This window comes from Myotis yumanensis, unplaced genomic scaffold, assembly GCF_028538775.1.
Source record: "Myotis yumanensis isolate MYYU_CA2020_CCGP unplaced genomic scaffold, mMyoYum1.0.hap1 SCAF_7, whole genome shotgun sequence".
Taxonomy (NCBI): Eukaryota; Metazoa; Chordata; class Mammalia; order Chiroptera; family Vespertilionidae; genus Myotis; species Myotis yumanensis.
The window spans coordinates 57,843,426-57,866,948 of NW_027223758.1; the positions used below are offsets into that span (position 1 = coordinate 57,843,426).

At 38.2% G+C, this 23,523-nt stretch overlaps 1 protein-coding gene across 4 annotated transcripts in view; it reads right to left on the reverse strand.

Moving 5' to 3' along the window:
- The window catches only part of LPIN2 (lipin 2), a 101,614-nt gene that overhangs the window by 22,708 nt on the left and 55,383 nt on the right, over window positions 1-23,523 (reverse strand). For 3 of the 4 annotated variants that reach the window (XM_070420564.1, XM_070420565.1, XM_070420563.1), the window contains exons 3-7: window positions 20,268-20,363; window positions 16,560-16,861; window positions 3,970-4,077; window positions 3,183-3,306; window positions 1,570-1,912 (exon numbers count right to left, since the gene is read on the reverse strand). In XM_070420564.1, the coding sequence (XP_070276665.1) occupies window positions 1,570-1,912; window positions 3,183-3,306; window positions 3,970-4,077; window positions 16,560-16,861; window positions 20,268-20,363 (973 nt within the window). Of the gene's footprint in view, window positions 1-1,569; window positions 1,913-3,182; window positions 3,307-3,969; window positions 4,078-16,559; window positions 16,862-20,267; window positions 20,364-22,989; window positions 23,032-23,523 lie in introns of those variants that run through there. The other variant, XM_070420566.1, reaches the window with a different exon arrangement.

Below are 23,523 nucleotides of genomic sequence, written 5' to 3' on the forward strand. Positions count from 1 at the left end.
TGCATATTACCCTTTTACTATATAAGATAGAGGCCTGGTGCACGGGTGGGGCCGGCTGGTTTGCCCTGAAGGGTGTCCTGGATCAGGGTAGGAGTCCCGCTTGGGTGCCTGGCCAGCCTGGGTGAGGGGCTGATGGCTGTTTGCAGCTGGTCACACACCCTTCAGGGTGGGGGTCCCCACTGGGGTGCCTGGCCAGTCTGGGTGAGGGGCTGAGGGCCGTTTTCAGGCTGGCTGGTGACTGAAGCTCCCAGCCTCTCATTTTTTTCTTTTTTTTATATTTTGGGATTTATTTACCTTCTATAATTGAAACTTTGCTGCCGTCACTGGAGCTGAGAGCCAGCTCCTACTCGCTCCAGCTCTGAGGCCACGGCCCACTGAAAGCAGGTATCTGGGGTTTGTTTGGCTTCTATAATTGAAACTTTGTTGCTGTCACTGAAGCTAAGAGCCAGCTCCTGCTTGCTCCAGCTCTGAGGCCATGGCCTGCTGAAAGCAGGTATCTGGGCTTTGTTTAGCTTCTATAATTGAAACTTTGTTGCTTTTGGAGCTCAGAGCCGGGCCGCGGCAGGTGGGGAACCTTGGCTTCCTCCATCACTGGAGCAAGCAAGCCTCCTGCTCGCTTCAGCTGTGTGGCTGCCGGCCGCCATCTTGGTTGGGTTAATTTGCATATCGTGCTGATTAGCCAATGGGAGGCGTAGCAAAGGTATGGTCAATTACCATGTTTGTCTATTAGACAGAATAAGTTATTTCTGAGTGGCCCTGAAGAGCTATACATCTAGTGAATATTTACTAAGTTAATTATCTTTTGGTGTTAGAATTTTAAAAAATGGAAGTAGATATTTGGCTATAAGTGACAATGTGTATTTTTAGGTAAGGTTTTACTTCCCTAAAAATAGGATCCAAGGCTAGTGTTCAGATAGTGAGTGTGTTTTGGCTCTTACTGTAACAAGTATCAATGAATAACTTTTGTTTTTAAACAGAAAGAATGTTATGATTTATTAAACTTGTATTCCAAAAGTGGGATAGAGATGTTGAGCCAAGAGTTGGACCCTACATTCTGTTTTAGAGTAAAATAGTCAGTGAAAGAGAACATATGCTAATTATTAGTGTACATTTATCTATATATCTCATATTATTGAAAAAAAAAAGTACTTAATTTGGCCTCAACTAACCAGAAGTTTAAGTGAAAATATTTTTCTCTAGTCTAATTTTTTGTTGTTTAAACATAATTTTTTAGGATTCCACTTTACTTTATTGACACACCTTGTCAATAAAGTGGTTTATTTTACTCATTAACTTATTTAAATATATATATTTTTTCAATAAGTGCTTCTCAAAGGCCTATTGGGTAGCAACAGCTGTGGGAGAGCAGGGAAGAAGTCAGAGTCCCACTCCAGTGGATCCTGTAGTGCAATGGGGAAGCCATATGAAACAAGTGATTCCAATAGTGTTGTAACAGGTTCTGATCAAGCTGTACAGATACAATGGTAGTCATCACACATTATTTGAAACACTGAAATAATTTACCATCTAAATTTAGAGTATCTGATGCCAAATTAAACAAATAATTACCTTTCTTCTTTGATGGTGAGTCTACTTTAGCTGCTGGTTTTGATTCTGAGGGAGCCTCCACTAACAATGGGTTAGGAAGGTGGTCTGCATCTAATATAGATGAAATCTGAGGCTCAAGGAGAGGCTCAAGAAGTTCTGCAGTGCAAGTTGCATCGCTCATCTGCTTACACGGGGCTCTGGGTTTGGGTTTCACTATGGTACAGACCGTTTCTCCCATGGACGCATCCTTCTCAACTTCATTTATAAGGTGGTCCTCACTGGGAATTACCCTAAAATGGGTATTTTCTGATGGAGTAATCGTAGCTGTCCTGGGATGATGGTCAGATCTCTCTCTTTTGCTGACCTAAAAAAGTTGAAATGATTAAAAATTAAACTACTTTCAAAAGTGTTATAGCCTATTTCTTCAGTTGGATGCAAATAAATGTGCTTATTAACAACATATTCAGTAAATACGTTATTTTCTATGTGTGAAATATTTCATAATTGAAAAGTGGGAAAACTAATAACCACATTTTGTTCAATATCATAGTTATAAAAGTTATATTTATAACTGGTTCTACTATGAAGAGTTCAATATTGAAGACTGAGGAAATAGATGACAATTTTAGATACTAAGAGGGAGAGTATTCATTTTCAGGGAGAAAACTTGAATGCTACAGAAAAATTTAGCCCTGCTTGCACTACCTTCAGGCTCTGTTAAAACAATGTAAGATGTTGAGTTATAATGTTGTACACCTGAAACTTACATGTTACAAACCAATTTTTAAAAAAGTAAAAGTGGGTAGTGAAGTCTCAAATGTGCAATCACACATATAATCAAATGTATATCTTTAAAAAACTAGAGGTCTAAATATTTCCTCTTCCAAGAGACAGAGAAAGACAAACACCATATGATTTCACTTATATGTGGAACATAAAAAAAGAGAAGAAACAAAATGATACAGAAACAAACTCATAGTACAAAAAATAAACTGATGGTTTCCAAAAGGGAGGAGGTTGTGGGGTTGGGCAGAAAAGGGCAAGGGAATTAAAAAGTATAAACTTCCAGTTATAAAAAAGTCACAGGAGTGTAATGTATAGCATAGGGAATAAGAGTCAGTAATGTCATAACTAGGTATGGTGACAGATGGTTACTAGAGTTATTATGGTGGTCATTTTGTAAGGTATATAAGTGCTGAAACACTCCGTTGTACACCTGAAACCAATATAATATTATTTGTCAACTCTAAAGTAAATTTTTAAAAATCAGAAAGAAAACCTTAAAGTTGGGGTAATTCACATACATAAAATAAAAGCAGTCTCTCTTAAAAAATGAATAAATAAAAAATGTATCTTTCCAATTCTTCTTTCATTATGAGTTGGCAAAAAAGCTTTCACAATAAATTTCCTATTTAAAATTTCAGTGTGAAAATTCCATTAGGTACATTTTAAATTTTCCTTACTAATTTCCTTTGTTGTACACAGTGCAAACATGAAAAATGTTAACTTTGAATTTACTTATGTGACCCCATGAGGGCACTACCATCGTTTATGTTCATATGACTCAGTCAGCTATCACCCCTTCACTCATGGACAACAAACACACTACTCTGTAGGTAAGTAAACCCTAGTACCTTGGTGGACTCTGGGAACCCGCCCCACGTCCATTCCATGTGGGACTCGGATCTGAGTAGGCTCTCGGCGGGTTTCACCTCCAGCTCTGAATCACTCTTAGGACATGCTGCCGGGGAATACGGGCTGCAAACACATTACAAAGAAATGTAATGAATTTAAAGTCAGGAACTTCAGTGTTGCTGAGTTTGACAGATTAAAAGAAATGTAAGTTTGAATATATTAACTCTATCCTGCTGATATAAAGAATCTATTTTTAAAATGTCAATTGTTTCTTCCTCTTGAGTTTTTTATTAATAATAAAAACAGTGCACACTAGTATTTATGGTGGACTTGCTGTAAACATTTTCTATGCATCATCCCATTTGATTCTCATAAGAAATCTATAAGAAAGGTAATTTTACAGGAGAGAAAGTGCATGGAAAGAAGGATTAAATTAACATTACTACATGGGAGAAACTGGATTTGAACACAGAACAAAGCCTGACTGCACATTCATAATGTTATACACAGTACAATTAATAGTTAACACTAAAAGATTAGAAATTAAGAATTGTAGAGAGCCAAACTCCATGCTGATCATACAGATGCACAGTGCCAACACAGTAAATTTAATCAAGTTTAGGAACAAAATAATTATTGAGAGAAAAGGTCCATATTCATGTTAAAAGTACACATTCAGTGCCTCTACTGTCTGAGAGAAATAGGAAACACCATTACTGTCCAATAACAGAAAAGGCAATTTAATATAATTTTCCTTTAAGAAACAGAAATTTTGAAAATACTTACGTGTCCAAAGGGGACCAATCTCCATCGGATAAGGGGTAGTGATCTCCAGAATGGAAGAGCAGAGGCTCCTTATATTCTTCTTCCTTTAAGGAAGCATTTGAAGATCCTCTGTGAAAGGGGGATGGGGAAAACAAAGAAAGGCAGGAACAAAGACACTATGTCAGCTTAAAAATATCCCCCAAATCTACTGATACATCATCTAAAGTTTAAATGATGAAAAAGGCCTCTTAAAAGGAAAATATGAAGGAGAAGGGGGATTCACCAATGTCACCCAACATATCCTACTACAACCACTATTTAAATATGGGATAAACAGAGGAGGAAAGAAAAGATGATGTGATTAAAAATTCATTTTTACCTCCCTTAGTAATAACTGATTCAAAGGCTAGAAGAAAACTGAGGCTTTATGTATACTTCATTCAATCCTTACAAATCTAAAGTAATAATATCCTATTTTAGATATTAGGTAATCAAGAATCCAGAGAAGTTTAGTAACTTGCTCAAAGTAAAGAAGCTAGTCAAGTTGCTAGATTCAAAACAAGTAAGCCCTTGTTCTTTGCACTACCCTCTCCTATGTATTACAAAAAATATAAGAATATCAGCTGAAGAGCTATGGCTCAAAAATTTTAAAACACTCTAAAAACTCTTAAAAACCAGAACTTATTTCCTCTTTGTTTGGATCAAGTATTACCTGAAAACTTTCTCTTTACTGAGAATCTACATGATGTGGAGACATGAGTTAGATGATATAAAAATATAAATAACAAAAACAGACCCAGAGACAGAGAAGCATCGATCAGATGCTCAAATCTGAGCAGGAAGATAGGGGAGGGTGGGGGTAAGAGGGAGAGATCAACCAAAGGACTTGTATGCATGCATATAACTATTATCAATGAACACAGACACCAGGGGGGGTGAGGGCATGGGGGGGGGGGCGGGGAAGGGGAAGGGGTAATTGGGGGCGGGGATAAGGACACATATGTAATACCTTAATAAAGAAAGAAAAAAAATGAGTATTTTAAAAAGTCATATACAGACATTAAAACCATAGGCGGTTGAACTAATGCATCAATGTTTAATTTAATTTATCCTTTGCATTTCTTGAAGTTGCAGAGTTAATATAACTAACCTGCCATATAACCTTAAAATATCCCTCAGAAGCATGTGGGCCCAAATTTTTCATCTTTAGTTGGAAATTTATCACTTGTCCTATTTCACACAGTCAATGTGAGATTTATGTGTTGTGTCATGTTGAAAGCTCTAAAAAGTATAAATAAAAGTACAAAAAAAAAACCACCAAAAAAAATTAAAACTCTAAAAAGTGTAAAGCACTACAGTTTTAGAGCATCTTATCTAGTAGAAAATTCAATGTTCTACCAGAACTTAAAGGTAAAATGAGAATACCTACCACTTAATTTGCTAGACTAAAAATAGGTCTATAAATCAGTTTTATTAGTTTTTAATATTACGTTTCTTTCTTTATATCTTAATTTAACATGCTCTCCTTAACTGCTAACTTTGACATGTAACAGTTTTTCAATATAGCAGCTCTTTCTAATTCAAGGTTTTCCTACTCTAATCTTCTTTTGCTCAGAAGTATTCAACTCTGGCATAAAACCTCATTCAAAGGGAGAAAAACATATATGTGAAAAAGGCCAGCCCTAGCTGGTTTGGCTCAGTGGATAGAGCATTGGCCTGCAGGCTGAAGGGTCCCAGATTTGATTCCGGTCAAGGGCACATGCCTGGGTTGCAGGCTTGATCCCCAGTAGGGGATGTGCAGGAGGCAGCCAATCATTGATTTTCTCTCACCATGGGTGTTTCTATCTCTCTCTCCCTCTCCCTTGCTCCCTGAAATCTATAAAAATGTTAAAAAAAAAAAAAAAAAAGAAAAGAAAAGAAAAAGACCAACATCTAGGTAAATACCTCGTTTCTTAAGAAAAAATAAAATGCTGAAAGAGAAAAATCAGATGTTTATGTCCTTATTTGCCAAATTTAAAAGGATAGTACATCTTGACCCATCACTATTTATCTAGGTGAAAATGGTTTGAAAATAATGTAAAAGCCACAGACATTTTTTTAAATAAAAAATATTTTTGGAACATATTTCACTGCAAGATAAAAGATAATCCAAGATGAGTTCAGCAAAGCAAACTGGATTTAGTAAAATATTGAAAGACAGATCAGGCATCATTAAGAATTTACAAACCTAGGAAGACATGAAATTATTTTCTCTGGGCATATCCTGACAAAAATAGAGCCCATTAGTTTAGACCCATTAGAGTGAAGAAAAAGGTTGCTAATGCTGAGGTTCCTTTCAGTCCTGCAATTCTTTAACTAATTTAGGACTCCTAAAAACCTGCTAAAGCGCTTTTAAAATGGCACACATGCCTCAGAACAGGCAACCAGGTGGGCAAACCATGACATAGTAACTTAAACTAAGTACATGGCATAAGTTTATAGGGAGTGTACGTATTAGAAATGTGAAGAAAATAGTATAAAGACTAACTTTATCTATGATGAAACAAAGGACAATTATAAGCATTAATGCCTAACATCAGATGATTTGCAGTAGGGTAAATAGTTTATTTATTTATTTATTTATTTTAAATATATATTTTATTGATTTTTTACAGAGAGGAAGGGAGAGAGATAGAGAGTTAGAAACATCGATGAGAGAGAAACATCGATCAGCTGCCTCCTGCACATCTCCTACTGGGGATGTGCCCGCAACCCAGGTACATGCCCTTGACTGGAATCGAACCTGGGACCTTTCAGTCCGCAGGCCGACGCTCTATCCACTGAGCCAAACCGGTTTCGGCAGGGTAAATAGTTTAATGTTGAATCAGGATTGGTAGGTTGAGAGCTTCAGTTGTTGAAGTTCATAGTAAGTGTGTATACAGCACTTCAGCCTTCACAGATGCACCTCAACATCATGTCTTCAAATTCAACATCATTTTATAAACCTTTCCCACTCAAAAGCCAACAGAGGTTACAAGATGTATACAACTGTCAAAATCCACTGAATTCTTAAGATCTATGTATATTATTAACCTAGAGACCTGATGCACAAAATTCGTGCAAGTGGCTCGGCCCTTGCAGTCCTGGCTTCATCCGGAAGGTCGTCTGGAAGGTCGTTCAGCTGTTCAATCTAGTTAGCATAATACACTTTTATTACTGTAGATGTAAATTATACCTCAATTTTTGAAAGTTGAGAGAAAATCAATAGAAAGTTAAAATAAAATCTAAATTACTTATGCAGGATAAATTAGAAGAACTAAGCGAGTTTTAAGTCTATTTAACTGGTAGTATGTAAGAGATAAATGGGGTTGCTAACTACCATGACCAAAGAACACTAACTCTGTTAACAATGTTTATCCTCAACCTTTGCACAGTGTTGGTCAATAAATTTCAGTGACTAATGATCTAAGTTTCCATTTGGATATTCTACATTTCCCATACTAGTAAAAGATACCTTATAATGGAACTGAAAAAACCCTGCAATGTTTCTTTGTCTGAGTCAGAAATAAAGAGGAGAAAGGGCAAGGAGCAAGACATAAGATTCATGTCACCACAGAAGATGATAGAGGGTACTCTAGAAGCCAGTTACTGATCAGGAGATGAAGTATGAAGCCTCAAGGCAATAGAGGCTGTCTGGGAAAAGTCTTGGCTGTCTGGTTGCAATGAACATAGGGGTGCATATATCTTTACAAATATGTGTTTTCATATTTTGGGGGTAAGTACCCAGAAGAGGAATTGCTGGATGATATGTTAGTTCTACATCTAGTTTTTTGAGGAACTTCCATACTGTTTTCCATAGCGGCTGCACTTATTTACATTCCCACAGTGTATGAGAGTTCCCTTTCCTCCACATCCTCTCCAAAACTCATTTCTTATCCTCTTGATAACAGTCATTCTAACAGGTATAAGGTGGTATCCTCATTGTGGTTTTGATTTTCTATTTCCCTAATAACTAGTGATGTTGAACATCTTTTCATTTATCTGTATGTTCACTGCAGCATTATACATAATTTTTTTTGAATTGATTTTAGAGAGGAAAGGAGAGGGGGAGAGAGAGAGAAACATCAATGATAAGAGATAATCATTGACTGGCTGCTTCCTGCATGCCCCATATTGGGGATGGAGCCTGCAACCCGCGCATGTGCCCCAACTGGGAATCGAATCGTGACCTTCTGGTTCATAGGTAGACGCTCAACCCTTGAGCCATCGTGGCCATGTGATTGCAGCATTATTATAACAGCCAAGACATGCAAACAAAGTGTCCATATATATATGGTATGTGCGTGTGTATACACACACAGAATACTATTCAGCCATAAAAAGATGAAATATTGTCATTTGCAACAACATGGATGAACTTGAGAATATTATGCCAAGTGAATTAAGTCGGATGAAAAGAACAAAAACTATAATTTCACTCATATATGGAATATAAAACAAAAAGTAATACATGTACTAACAAAACTAACAAAAACAAACTCATAGACACAGACAACAAAATGGTGATTTCCAGAGGGAAAGAGGGCTTGGGAAGGGTGATGTGAGCAAAGGGGGTCAAGAATATGGTAATAAAGGGAAACTAAACTTTGGGTGGTGAGCATGCAATAAAATACATATTCATTGAATTACAATTTTGTATACCAGAAAATTATATAATGTTATTAACTAAAACCCCAATAAATTTAATTTAAAAAATCTTAGGCTCTCTGCACTCAACTCCCAGATATAATTTGCAAGTAAATCTCATTTTGATGGATTAAAAAGTGTTTCCTTTTTGATGGTGTGTTCTTAAGCCTCCACTGTTGTTATTGCTGGGTATATTATGTATTTCCATCAGTGGCATGTTTTATATAATTGCACTCAAGACTGAGCTATAGCACTGTCCAATCTGAAAAGTCTCTTCCCTCCAATAAGCTATTTACCAGGTGTACCAGTTAATAATGCGGATTTTTTCAATAGATGGAGTTACACATACTAATATGTTGATATATATGCGATTTGATATGTATGCTATTTTGTTGTATTGATAGCAAGCTTCAAAACTTCGTATGTCAAATTTGCTGAACATGCTAACATCATAGGTATTTTTACATTTAAAAATGTCAAATTTCGTGTCAAAAAAAGGGCATTTGCAGGAAATTTTAATTCATTACTTTATTTTGAAGAAAAGTGCTGCTGAAAGTTATCGTATACTTCAGGAAGCTTATGGTGAACATGCTCCATCTCAAGATACTTGTGAACGCTGGTTTAAATGCTTTAAAAGTGATGATTTCTATGTGAAAGACAAAGAACGTCCAGGTCAACCAAAAAAGTTTGAAGACCAACAATTACAAGCATTATTGGATGAAGATTCGTGTCAAACTCAAAAACAAGTTGCAGAAAGATTAAACATTGCTCAGCAAACAATTTCCGATCGTTTACAAGCAAAGGGAAAGATTTTAAAGGAAGGAAAATGGGTGCCACATCAACTGAACGAAAGACAAATGGAAAACCGGAAAGTCATCAGTAAAATGTTGGCAGGAAAGAAAAGTCTTTTTTGCATCGAATTATGACTGGCAATGAAAAGTGGATTTATTAGAGGAGACCAAGATGGCGGCGTAGGTAAACACCGGAGACCGCTGCCGCAAACAACCATTTCAAAAATACAACTAAAAGACTGAACGGACATCACCCAGAACCACAGGAAGGCTGGCTGAAGAGAGACTCTACAACTAGAAGGAAAGAGAACAGCAAATCGAGGCTCAGAGGCGGCGCAGTGTGGAAAATACAAAGGTACCGAGGTGCGCGCGCAAAGCGGGCTGGTGGCTGAGGGCGCGGTTGTCGTTTTCTGTCGGGAGTGAGTCTCAGACTCTGGGCTCCAGATCCGGGCGAGTCTCTAGGGACCCAGTCTCAAACGGGAGAAGCGGGATTATCCGGCATCAGCTGGAACCTGAGGGCAGCTTTCTCTCCGAAGTTTGCAGCGGCTGCCGGGGTTCTGAGAAGCAGAGCCTCTGGGAACGGGACTGAGCGTGGCCATAACTGCTCCCTCCGCCCGCCCTGTTGATCCCGCCCCGCCCAAACCCTGCGCACAGCCATTTGCCGGATCGCCTCAGGCAAAGGCTGGATTAGCGCCTCCCCAGAAGGCAGACGTTTTCCATACAGCTGATTCCTATAGCCAGTCGGCCTGGTGGTCAAACCCCTCTAGTGTTAACTACAACAATTAAGGCTTGGCTAGAACAAGACTGCGCACAGAGACCACAAGGGGGTGCACCAAGAAAGCATAAAAGATGCGGAGACAAAAAAACATGACAGAAATGGAGGATATGGAGCTAAGAATCGCAATTTTGAGGGCTTGCCATAAATTTGTGCAGAACCTCACGAAAACTAATGAGACCCTTGATGCTACGATAAAGAAATTAGAAAGTAAGCATACACGGACTGAAATAAATAATATTATACCCAATAGCAGACCAGAGGAGCACAATAATCAAACCAAAGATTCGACAAAAAACACCCAATTGGAAAAGCAAAATGAAAAAAGAATCCGAAAGTGTGAAGATAGTGTAAGGAGCCTCTGGGACAGCTTTAAGCGGTCTAATATCAGAATTATTGGAGTGCCAGAAGATGAGAGACAGCAAGATATTGAAAACCTATTTCAAGAAATAATGGCAGAAAACTTCCCCCATCTGGAGAAAGAAATGGACTTACAGGTCCAAGAAGCGCAGAGAACCCCAAATAAAAGGAATCCAAAGAGGACCACACCAAGACACATCATCATTAAAATGCCAAGAGCAAAAGACAAAGAGAGAATCTTAAAAGCAGCAAGAGAAAGAGACTCAATTACCTACAAGGGAATACCCATACGACTGTCAGCTGATTTCTCAACAGAAACTTTGCAGGCCAGAAGGGAATGGCAAGAAATATTCAAAGTGCTGAATACCAAGAACCTACAACCAAGATTACTTTATCCAGCAAAGCTATCATTCAGAATTGAAGGTCAGATAAAGAGCTTCACAGATAAGGAAAAGCTAAAGGAGTTCATCACCGCCAAACCAGTATTATATGAAATGCTGAAAGGTATCCTGTAAGAAGAGGAAGAAGAAGAAAAAGGTAAAGATAGAAATTATGAACACCAAACATGCATCTATCAACAAATGAATCTAAGAATCAAGTGAATAAATAACCTGATGTACAGAATGAACTGGTGATTATAATAGAATCAGGGACATAGAAAGGGAATGGACTGACTATTCTTGGGGGGAAAAGGGGTGTGGGAGATGCGGGAAGTGACTGGACAAAAATCATGCACCTATGGATGACCACAGTGGGTGGGGAGTGAGGGTGGAGGGTGGGGTGGGAGCTGGAAGGAGGGGAGTTATGGGGGGAAAAAAGAGGAACAATTGTAATAATCTGAACAATAAAGATTTAATTAAAAAAGAAAAAAAAAAAAAAAAAAAGAAAAGTGGATTTATTTTGAGAATCCCAAATGCACAAAATCATGGGTTGATCCAGGTCAACCATCAACATCGACTACAAGGCCAAATGGCTTTGGAAAGAAGACAATGCTCTGCATTTGGTGGGATCAGGAAGGTGTGGTGTATTATGAGCTTCTAAAACCAGGTGAAACCGTTAATACTGATCGCTACCGACAACAAATAATCAATTTGAACCATGCTTTGATCATAAAACGACCAGAATGGGCCAGAAGACATGGCAAAGTAATTTTGCTTCATGATGATGCACCATCAGACACTTAAAAACCAGTTAAACACATGTTAAAAGATCTTGCTTGCCTGGGAAGTATTAACCCACCCACCGTATTCACCAGACCTTGCTCCTTCAGAATACCACTTGTTCCAATCGATGGCACATGCACTTTCTGAGCAGCACTTCAAAACATACAAAGAAGTGGAAAATTGGGTCTCTGAATGGTTTGCCTCAATACAAGAAAAGTTCTATTGGGATGGTATCCACAAATTACCTGAAAGATGGGGGAAATGTGTAGCTAGCAATGGACATTACTTTGAATAAAGCACTTTTGAGGTTTCTCTTGAAATTATCCTGTTTTCTTTGATTACAAAATCCGCATTATTAACCGGTACATCTGGTATGTCCACACATCCTCTGGAAGGACAAACATGGCTTTTGTACTATATTTAAGCCGAAAGTCCAATTTTAGGAAGGGACAGAGGTTCATTAGGTACAGCTTACACAAAGCTCTGTGTAGTTTAAAACTCCAATTTCCACCAATTGAGTTTCTTCTACCTTGTGATATAGTAACCTGCTTTAAAGAATGATGCTGTCTTTCATTTGCCTCCTTCAGGAGCCTTAATTAACCTTAATTCTGTTATGAATGGAAAGAGTTTAAATAGAATGGTATCTATCAAAATAAAATCATTTATTTTAGGTATCTTCTCTAGAAACAGAATTTCTTTCCTAAGTGGTAGGAGCTGAGGAGGGTAAGATATTTAAAAGTTGCAAATTCCACCCAGCTAGTGTGGCTCCGTGCTTGAGCGTCAGCCAATGAACCAGGAGATCATGGTTAGACTCCTGTCAGGGCACAAGCCTGGGTTGTGGACTTAATCCTCAGTGTGGGCATGCAGGAGGCAGCCGATCAATGATTCTCTCTCATCATTGATGTTTCTATATCTCTCTCCTTTCTTCTCTAAATTCAACAAAAATATTTTTTAAAAACTTCCAAATTCCAATACCATATAGCTCTAGTTCTCACTACTGCAAAGACGGTAGACTTTCTATTCTTTTTTCTTTCAGATTCTTTAACGTGTCACTTAATGTGATGTTAATACTTTTGACCCTAAATATCCTCATCCAAATTATTTTAGAATCTAAATAATGAGCAGAAAGGACCTTGCAAACCATGTAGCTTAATTCCCTTATTTCATAGATTAAGAAAATGAAGGCCTGGAGTGATCAGGAAGTCGCTATTCCACAATCAGAAGTTTAACTGGTTCAGTCTTCTACCTTTTATCAGCTTAGCGCTTATTTCAGTATATGACCTGAACTTTCACAACTGTTACATCTTGTCTTTTCAAACTCCTAGTATCTGTTGGCTACATAATTAAGCAGATCCTGTTTTAAGGAAATTTCAGGAAAGTGTTCCTCCAAGTAGTAGCATCTATGATTCACTGGTACCCACAGAAAAGGCAAACCACTAAACTCATGAAAATTGTTACAAGGCCCTAGTTTACATGCATTCTGATATGCCAAGCAAGCAAGGTTGTTGTTTAAATAGAGAAGCTGGCAACCATGTCGCTGTAGACCAAATCAGTACACCAACAGATTCGGTTGATGCAGCCTTTCACACAATCTGGAAAAGAAAGGCATTCACCAATATTTTTGTCAAGTGTCCACCTGCAGCACTCATTTACAAAATTCCTTTAGAACAATAATTCTTGTGCATCTAGATGACTTCGCATATGTTTCAGAAATGTTTTAACTTCCCAGGTTGGTACTATGCTGTTTTCCTGAAACTAATATAATATTGAATGTCAACTGTAATTGAAAAATAGAAAAAAAAAAATAAAAATAAAGCTGCAGGTTGTTCAGGAGTTCTAAACTTAGTTCTATGTTATACAAAGGACTTTGCTGAACACTCATCAACGAAACTTTGAAGACGAAAGTTTTACTTCAGGATCCTTCCTGGTGGATCTTAGAATTTTAGTTGGCAAAAACATTTCCAGGAATTAAGGCACTTAATAGATTATTAATGCTAATCCAAATAAAATATAGACGCATGTGTATTTTGAGGTTTTGTCAAAAGAATACATTTCCTGCCCACTACACATTTTAATATAAATAAATCAAAACTTTTAAAGGAACTGTTTACACTGTTGTTAATAGAACCAAAATCAAATAATAAAAGATCTCAAAGGGTCTCCTAGTATATTCTTTTAGGAAAGGAAAAGACAAATAACCCTTAAGAGACTGGAAGCAGGAAGAAAAGAATAAGAGTCTCTTTTTAAGAAACTACGGTACTCTGTATTAGCTTAAAGTTCTTTGGGACTTTAATTAACACCTTTCGTACCGCATAGAAATCTCTAAAGACATACACCAGGGACTGCACATTTTTGGGCAAACTGCACGTTATTTAAATCATCATAACTACAGATCATAATGCACTGTATGTTGTTTTTCAATAATGATAACATTTTTATTTACAAAAACAATTAAACAATTAAAGTTCCTAGTACTTTTTTAACGTATGGTACTGCGTAAAACATTTTCTAAAAGCGCCAGGAACTTGAAGACGAAGGCTATTCAAATGACCAAAATACAAGGTAACTGCAATGCTTTATGGGTTCGTGCAATTATATAGTTTTTCGTAGATTGACCTGCATGGTTTCCACCAATGAGATCGCTTCATTTGATGTGGACAAGAAAGTTTGTTGACATCTAAGGTCCATAACAGATGGCGCGCGAAACACGAGAAAGCTCGTGAGCGGTACCAAAGGTGTTAAGCTCTTCCCAGCTAGTGTTTTGACACTGACCAAAAAAAATCAGCTGAATTATTTTAAATTTTTTTTAGGTATAGTTTACACTGGTCTGTAGAGCCTAAAGTACTTTGTGCTTTCTTCTGTTGTTTAGTTGTAATAGAGGAATTCTGTATTCTAGGAGAACTGAAATAAAAATCTACAGTGTGGGAAGACTGAGAAAGAATGTCTCAAATATGGTAGTTGATGAGTAATAAAAGATGGGCAGAAAAGGAGTTCATATATTAAAAATTACTATCACATATAGAATTTTTTTCCAGAATTTACAATCCAGATTTTAAAGTTTTGGAAAATAAGTTAACAGTTTTGCCAAAAAGGGATTATTATACTATGTTATTCATTAACAGAGTATAACTATCCTATCTAATAATAGACAAAGATTGAAATTGACCATACCTTCCCTACACCTCCCATTGACTAATCAGTGAGATATGCAAATTAACCACCAACAAAGATGGTGGTTAATTTGCATACGTAGGCACAAAGCGGCGGAGCGAAGACTGGAGCGAAGACTGAAGGCGGCGCTGGCGGGAGCAGCGAGGGCTGTGAAGGTGGCTCCGGCTGGAGCGGCACTGGTTTTCCTCCGGCACCCGGGACCCAGGCCTATTGCATGAATCTTTCGTGCAACAGGCCTCTAGTAATACAATAATAGCACTTTTTTCCTGACTTGACCATTTAAAACAAAAACTTGGTCAATCAAGCATATACTAGGTCAAAACAGAATTTACAATTGGTATATTTTTGGTTTCTATAACTAGAGACAGAAATTATTTTTCATGAAGAGAACTTTAAAGCACTATTTTCCCAGGAAGTAGGGCATAATCTCTTTTCAGCAGCTGAGAACGAAGGATACAAGTGAACCAGCACACATGTCACAATGCCATCCTCCCCCACCCCAATTCTCCTAAAAGATTTGAAAATTTAGGGATGCTTGTGGGCAGCAGCTTCTTGTTCAATGGTTATCAATGAAGATAAGCACCCCACTGACATACCTATGATCCTTCCTGTGCCAGTACAACCACTGAGTATAAAAGGTGAGAGATAATCTAAAAATACAATCTTGAATGAAAAAATACATGTTCTACCCCAAATTGCTACCTTTCAACCTCAGACATTGCTGACTTGAAAACTGGCATCTATTTTGAGCTCTTCTAATGAGCTGGTGAATAAGTAGTCATCAAGATTTCTCACTTAAAACAAAACAAAACAAAACCCTTCTTTCCTCTTTTAACTTACTAGGGTGTTTTTTAAAAATTTTTTAATCATTTTTTTAATTTTTCAATTACAGCTGATATACAATATTATATTAGTTTCAGATGTACACCCCAGTGATTAGACATTATAACTTAGTGATCATCTCAGTAAGTCTGTACCCATCCTACACCATGCATAGTTAGAATGTTATTGACTATATGCCCTATGCTGTACTTTACATCCCCACGACTATCTGTAAAAACCAATTTGTATTTTTAATCCCTTTACTTTTTTCACCTCCAAGCCTCCTCCTATCTGGCAACCAACAAAATGTTCTCTGTATCTATGATTCTGCTTCTGTTTTGCTTCGTTTCCTTTTTTTAGATTCATTTGTTGACAGACATGTGTTTATTGACATTTTATTGTTCATATTTTAAAATCTTTTTTCCCCTTCTTCTTTTTAATAATTCTCAGGAATAGGTGAGCTACCAAGCACAAGACCACTGGGTTAGGAGATAAATAGTCCTGATGTTTGTATCTGCATACCCAGAGGTGAGTCACTAGTCCAGATCTTCTTTGAGACTTACAATTTATTTGGCTTTTGGAAACTTACTGGATGAAAAGACACACATTGCCAGTCTGCTTTAAATGATATTTGAGCACTACTGCAGGATGTCTGATGGCAAATTTTGTCGAGTTATGGAAAGAAAAAAAGAAAATGCCTTTCCTACTTGATTCCACAACAAACTGTCAAGGGGAAAAACAAGTCCAAACCTCATACTGTAGACCCATAAAAGAAACAGCTTCTCACTTTAGCTATGCTCTGTTCGGAGCATGTATGAACATCTGGCATCTGCACAAAGAGCCCTCACAGACTGAGAGTCCTACCTTGCTGACTGGGCCCCCTTATCATCATCAGAGCTCAGATCCATATCCATAGTGTCTTCTGCAGCAGGGGAAACTGTCTGGTCTTCCTTTTTACTGTCCTGTTTGCATTTCTTTCTCCTTCTTTTTTTCTTTTTCACAGAACTTGGAGTAAAAACCGTCTCTGTTTCCAAGATGTGCGAGATGTTGGAACTCTGAGATGGCCTTTCATTTCCAACGGATTTTACCAAAAGGGAGTCAATATCTTTAAAGAACTGATCTTCGGTAGGAATTGGTGAAGTGGCAAGGTAAGCAGGAAGTTTTTCCTTAAAGAGAACATAAAGAAAGAAAAGTTGTTCACGGCAAACTGGACAACCAAAATAATAATAAATTCTTTGCGTATCTAAATTTTCATAGTGGCAGAAACAATAGTCCCTGAAGGCAAGAAAGTCACACTGAATTGGGGCACTGCCCACTCTAAATAGGTCTTTATTGCACACAGCTTTATTAGCTCACTTTGGTCCACATAACTCAGTATGTTTGGAGGAACCATTATGCCAAGACAGCATGGAACATGAAAGCTATAATTAAAGCAAAGCCAATTAAATTATCTGTAAAAAGAAATTCAAAGCAGCAGCAGATGAATTCCAAGGAAGTGTTACAAAGCATGTGTAAAGAACTTACAAAGAACAGTAAAAACAGACAAAGCAGAAGGCAAGGACAAAAATACCCCATCAGACAACAGACAATAGGACAGTGGTTCCCAACCTTTTTTGGCCATGCCCCACCTAAGCATCTATAAAATCCTGATGCTCATCTTGTGACATATAATTCTTATTGTTCAAAAAGTGAACTCCTATTCACGTGGAGGAAGCCTAAAAGGCCATTAACTTGGTCTAAACAAGCTTCCAAAGAATATGGCATCCATGAAAGAGAAAAATAAAAGAAGGGAAGGACAGTTAAAGTACTGAGGAAGAAATCACTAAGAAATTGTTAAAAAAAAAAAAAAATAGTAACATGAAGTGACATGAAAAAATAGCAAATAAAGTTTCAAAACATAATAGAGAACTGACATGCATAAATATGTCAAGATATACATTTATATACTGTATACGAGGCCCCTAGAACTATAAGAAATGCAAAAAATTCGCTGTTAATAACTCATTCTCAAATTGGCCTCCTTAAAGGTTAAATTGCCCCCTCTTTGGGGCGTGTGCCCCACATTGGGAACCACTGGGTTAAGTGAAGTGAGAAACTATGGTAAAATTTATAGTTAATGCTTGTGTTTGCTAAATTAATTGAAGATGGAGGAAGATGATAACAGAAACAATACTCTGTAACAAATAAAATTAGTGGATTTTTAAATCGTAAACACTTAAGATACCTTTTTAGGAATTAAAAAGAAGAAAATAAATCCCAACAATTAGAAATAAACTCTTTTATTATTAAATAAATGATCAAGTCTGGTGTTCAGGAAATTAACTTCATAATCATTTGCTTCATTCCTTTATATCATGGAGGAAATTGAAAGTAGGTAACAGAGATCCAAATTAGCCTCATATAATTCAGAGCACTCTTTATGTAATATACTGAAAATAAGTGGGTTTCCATAATTGTTTTAAATCAAGCATTTGAATTTAGGTTTGGTAAATATATTACACCAAGGCCAAAGTTTTGTTTTCCCAAGCAAAATTTGTATTCACCATCAACACATACTTAGAGAGAAACTGCAATGATAGGATATTATCAAAGTGACAGGCTGTGGTCTCTGACATCCAGAGGTCTTTTAATTTAATGGTTTTTGTTATAAAGTTTACTTGTACTTCTTTTTTTACATGATAATCTCTTTATATGTATACTAGAGGCCCAGTGCACGAAATTCATGCGGGGGGGGGGGGGGGGGGTCCCTTAGCCCAGCCTGCACCCTCTCCATCCTTCTTGCAATCTGGGACCGCTGGCTCCTAACCGCTCACCTGCCTGATTGCCCCTAACCACCTCTGCCTGCCGGCCTGATGCCCCTGACTGCTCCCTTGCCGGCCTGATCGCCTCTAACCACCTCTGCCTGCTGACCTGATCGCTTCTAATCACCTCTGCCTGCTGGCCTGATTGCCCCCTAACCGTTCCCCTGCCAGCCTGATCGCTCCCTAACTGCTCCCTTGCCGGCCTGATTGCCCCCAACTGCTCTCCCCTGCCGACCTGATCGCCCCTAACCACCTCTGCCTCATCCCCCGCCCCCCGCCACATGGCTTTGTCTGGAGGGACATCCAGAAGATGCCCAGTCTAATTAGCATATTACTCTTTTATTAGTATAGATATTTTAAATTGATTTCAGAGAGAGGCGGGGAGAGGGAGAAAGAGAGAGAAACATCAATGAGAAAAAAACATCTATCAGTTGCCTCCAGCACGCACCCTGGGGACCAGACCTGCATCCTAGTTATGTGTCCTGACCTGGAATTGAAACTGTGACCTTTCGGTGCATGGGACAATGCTCAACCAACTAAGCCTCATGGGCCATAGTGATCTGAGATTTTATTCTTTACTAAAGGCCTGGTGCACGGATTCGTGCACCGGTGGGGTCCCTCGGCCTGGCCTGTGGGGGTTGGGCCAAAACCGGCTCTCCGACATCCCCCAAGGGTCCTGGATTGTGAGAGGGCAATTCTTGAGTGACACACCCCGGAATCGGACTCCCTCCTCTCTGGTTCCGGGTATGTCACCTGAGAACCACAGCTGCCAAGTCATTGCAGCTCGGCAGCTCCTGGTGGTCAGTGCGTTTCATAGCTACCGGTCGCAGCGTCTGCCCCCTAGTGGTCATTGCACATCATAGCTACCAGTTGGACAGTCGAATGGTCACTTAGGCTGATAGATAGATAGATAGATAGATAGAGGTATAGATGATGAAAGATTTAACAATGCGTTCTAAGAATTTAAAAGATCCTCATTAAATCTATTAAGGATAGTTTACCACCAATTCAAATCAATGGATACAAAGGAGAGGAAGAGAGGGAGAGAGGAGAAGAGGGGTAGAGAAAGAGAGGGGGGAAGGGGGGGAGAGGGGGAGGCAGGGAGGGAGAAGGGGAGGGAGAAAGAGAGGCAGGGAGGGAAGGGGAGGGAGAAGGATGGAGAGAGAGGGAGAAGGAGAAGGATGGGGAAGGGGGATGGGAAAGGGGGTTGGGGAAGAGGTTAGGGTAGGAGGGGGAGGGAATGTGTGTTGGTCAGGACAAGTTGTGCTCTCTTGCTTAAAGAAGTCAAGCATGCAGTAATTGCTTATAAAAGGTATAGGCTGATTTAATTCCCTTGAGACCATATGAACTTCACTGTGACTATTCAAGGTTTGAGATACAATGTCCCAAATCAAAATGGTAAAATTGCTTTCCAAGTTTAAAGGTCACATTTGTACCAACACACACATAATCTGAAGAGATACACCTTGATTACTTAGGCAGAACTCATATGTATTCAAGTCAAGGTATAAACTGTAACAGACACTAAATAAGAAAGCTCATTAAAGTTAGAGAAAAAGATGTGCCTTTCCTTATTAAAACAAAGCAAGTATGAAAGCCTTCTGTATTCTCTCTGAACCCTGAAATCTGGCATGGAGAAAAGATCCTTCTCCACTCCTCCAGCTCCTTTCTGACGTACAACTAACCATGAAAACTGAGTATTTCTGTTTTGGGATATGCACCAGAGGCCTGAATACAATGAATAAAGTGGATATGACCCACTAGAACTCACATATTCCTCTTCAGTCTCCTCCACAAAGAAAGCTTCTCCATTGTCACCCAATTTCATATGAAGATCCACTGCATCACCATTGATTTCTATATCAATCTAAAAGGAGAAACAAAGTGCAATTTAGCATTAAGAGTCTTTTATTCAGGCTAAACTAAGGCTAAATTCTGGGTTTTCAAGTCAAACTTAGTAATGAAGTTCCTAGAGTGACAGCCCCAGAGAAACAATGCTACCTGCCCCATATCCCACCCCTAAAAAACCCCATACAAACCTTGGGGGATAGTGTGGGAGGGGATGGTAATCAGGGATTGAAAGAAAATGTTTTATCATCTATTTTTATAACATATAAACATTTTAAATTATTTAATTTCCAAATATCATTGAATAGGGGGAACATCATCGTAAACAAACATCTGAGCACCTTCAGAGTTACAGCACAGGTATGTCTCCCTTTGCGCAGTTCAGATAAACACAAATTTCAGTTACCAATGTATGTTAACTGTGAGTAACTATAGAAAGTACAAATTTCACTGCCAGCTCTTCTGTCCACAAATCACTACATAAATAATAGATGCCCATCATGATCAATAACCTATCTTGTCACTTTTTCAAAGTCTGTTGGTGACTGGTCCTAGCACTGTTAGCACTCGGTTCAGACAATAAAGCAGAGTTGTGTTGCCTCCTTGTCTCCAGTGATAAACTCATGTAACATTTTATAAAAACGAATAATTGAAAAAGGAAACTGGCCAAGATCAAAGTGCAGTACAGAAAAAAAGAGTAATAGTATTAGAAGTAAAACTCAGATGAAATGTAAACAGTTATAGAGTGGCTTAGGTGGTTGAGCATTGCCCCGTACATCAAAAGACTGCCAGTTCTATTCTTGATCAGGGCACATACCGGGGTTGCAGGTTTGATCCCCCAGTCGGGGAACATATGGAAGGCAACCTATCGCTGTTTCTCTCTCACATCGATGCTTCTTTCTCTCTCTCCCCTGTCTCCCTACCTTTACCTTCCCTCTTTCTAAAATATGTCTTTGGGTGAAGATTTTTTTTAAATGAAGAAGAAATAGCTGCTGATGGTGAGAACAGTGACCCTGCTGCCATTCAAGAGACTCAAATGTGCAGCCCAAGGAACTTGGTGAAGGTGAGCTTATCCACAAATAGAAGGAAAGTGGTTGTGACGAAAATGATGAAGATGGTCCTGAGGAAAGTGACATAGGCAAAACATTTTCATGTTTAAGGAACTCTCAAAGATACTTCATGACATTGAAAGTTCAAAGGCTGAAAAGTTAGGAGCTGATTTAAACTTACAGAGTATTAGGAATAAACTTAACCAAGGAGATAAAAGACTTGTACTCAGAAAACTACAGGACGTTAAAAAAAAAAAAAGATAGATGAGGATATAAATAAGTGGAAGAATATACCATGTTCATGGATTGGTAGAATTAACATTATTAAAATGTCCATACTACCAAAAGCAAGCAATAGATTCAATGCAATCCCTATTAAAATACCAATGGCATATTTCAAAGATTAAGAAACAAATACTCCAAAAATTTATATGGAACCAAAAAGACCCTGAATAGCCACAGCAATCTTGAGAAAGAACAACAAAGTTGGAGGGATCACAATACTAGATTATCAAGTTATACTATGAAGCCATTGTAACTGCAACAGCCTGGTACTGGCACAAGAACAGGCATATAGATCAATGGAACAGAACAGAGAACCCAGAAATGAACCCAAACCATTATGCTCAATTAATGTTTGACAAAGGAGGCAAAAGCATACAATGAGTCAAGACAGTCTCTTCAATAAATGGTGTTGGGAAAATTGGATCGTTACATGCAAAAAATGAAACTAGACCATCAACTTACACCATACACAAAAATAAACTCAAAATGGATAAAAGACAAATGTAAGTCGTGAAACCATAAAAATCCTAGAAGAAACCAGGGGCAGCAAAATCTCAGACATCTCTCATAGCAATATGTTTGTGGCTACATCTTCTAGGGCAAGGGAAACTAAGGAGAAAATAAGCAAATGGGACTACATCAAAATAAAAATCTTCTGCACAGTAAAGAAACCATCAACAAAATGAAAAGGGAACCCACTGTATGGGAAAACATTTGACAATGATACATCTGATAAAGCGTTAATATCCAAAATATGTAAGGAATGCATACAACTTAATAAAAGACAAACAATCCCATTAAAAAAATGGGCAAAGGATCTATATAGACACTTCTCAAAGTGGACATACAGAAGGCCAAGAGACATATGAAATAATGCTCAAAGTCACTGATCATCAGAGAGATGGAATTAAAATGACAATGAGGTATCGCCTAACACCTGTCAGAATGGCTACCATCAACAAATCAACAAATGACAAGTGCTGGTGAGGATGTGGAGAAAAGGGAACCCTAGTACACTGCTGGTGGGAATGCAGACTGGTGCAGCCATTATGAAAAACAGTATGGAGTTTCCTCAAAAAATTAAACATGGAACTGTCATTTAACCTAGTGATTCCCACTTCTAAGACTATATCCTAAGAAACACCAATCAGAAAGAATGCATGCACCTCTACGTTCATAGCAGCCCAATTAACAATAGCTAAGATCTAGAAATAGCTCAAGTGCCCATCAGTAGGTGAATGGATAAAAAAATGTGGCACATGTACACAATGGAATACTATGCAGCAATAAAAAAGAAAGATCTCTTCTTACCATTTGAGACAGCATGGAGGGTCCTGGAGAGCATTATGCTAAACAAAATAAGCCAGTCAGAGAAAGACAAGTATCCCATGATCTCACTCAGATGTGGAATCTAATGAACAAAATAAACTGTTGAACAAAATAGATCCAGAGACAGAAGCATGGAACAGACTGTCGAATCTCAGAGGGAAGTCAGGGGTGGATGGGTAGGAAGAGGTCACTCAAAGAATTTGTATGCATATATGCATAACCCATGGACACAGACAATAGGGTGGTAAAGGCCTGGTGTGGGAGGTGGGAGCAAGCTGGGAGAGGTCAATGGGGGGAAAGGGGGACATATGTAATACTTTCAGCAATAAAGATTTTTAGAAAATAAAAATAAAATAAAAAAGAATTGTTCAAGTTATGACAAATATTTATAAAGGTTATGAAAGAATCCTAATTTTTCTCTTTGATTATAAAAAATTTCTTTGCACAGTTTCAGCTTGTCCAGTCATTTTTATAGGTCTGTACTACCATGCAAAGTGAGGAGTGTTTATATATAAT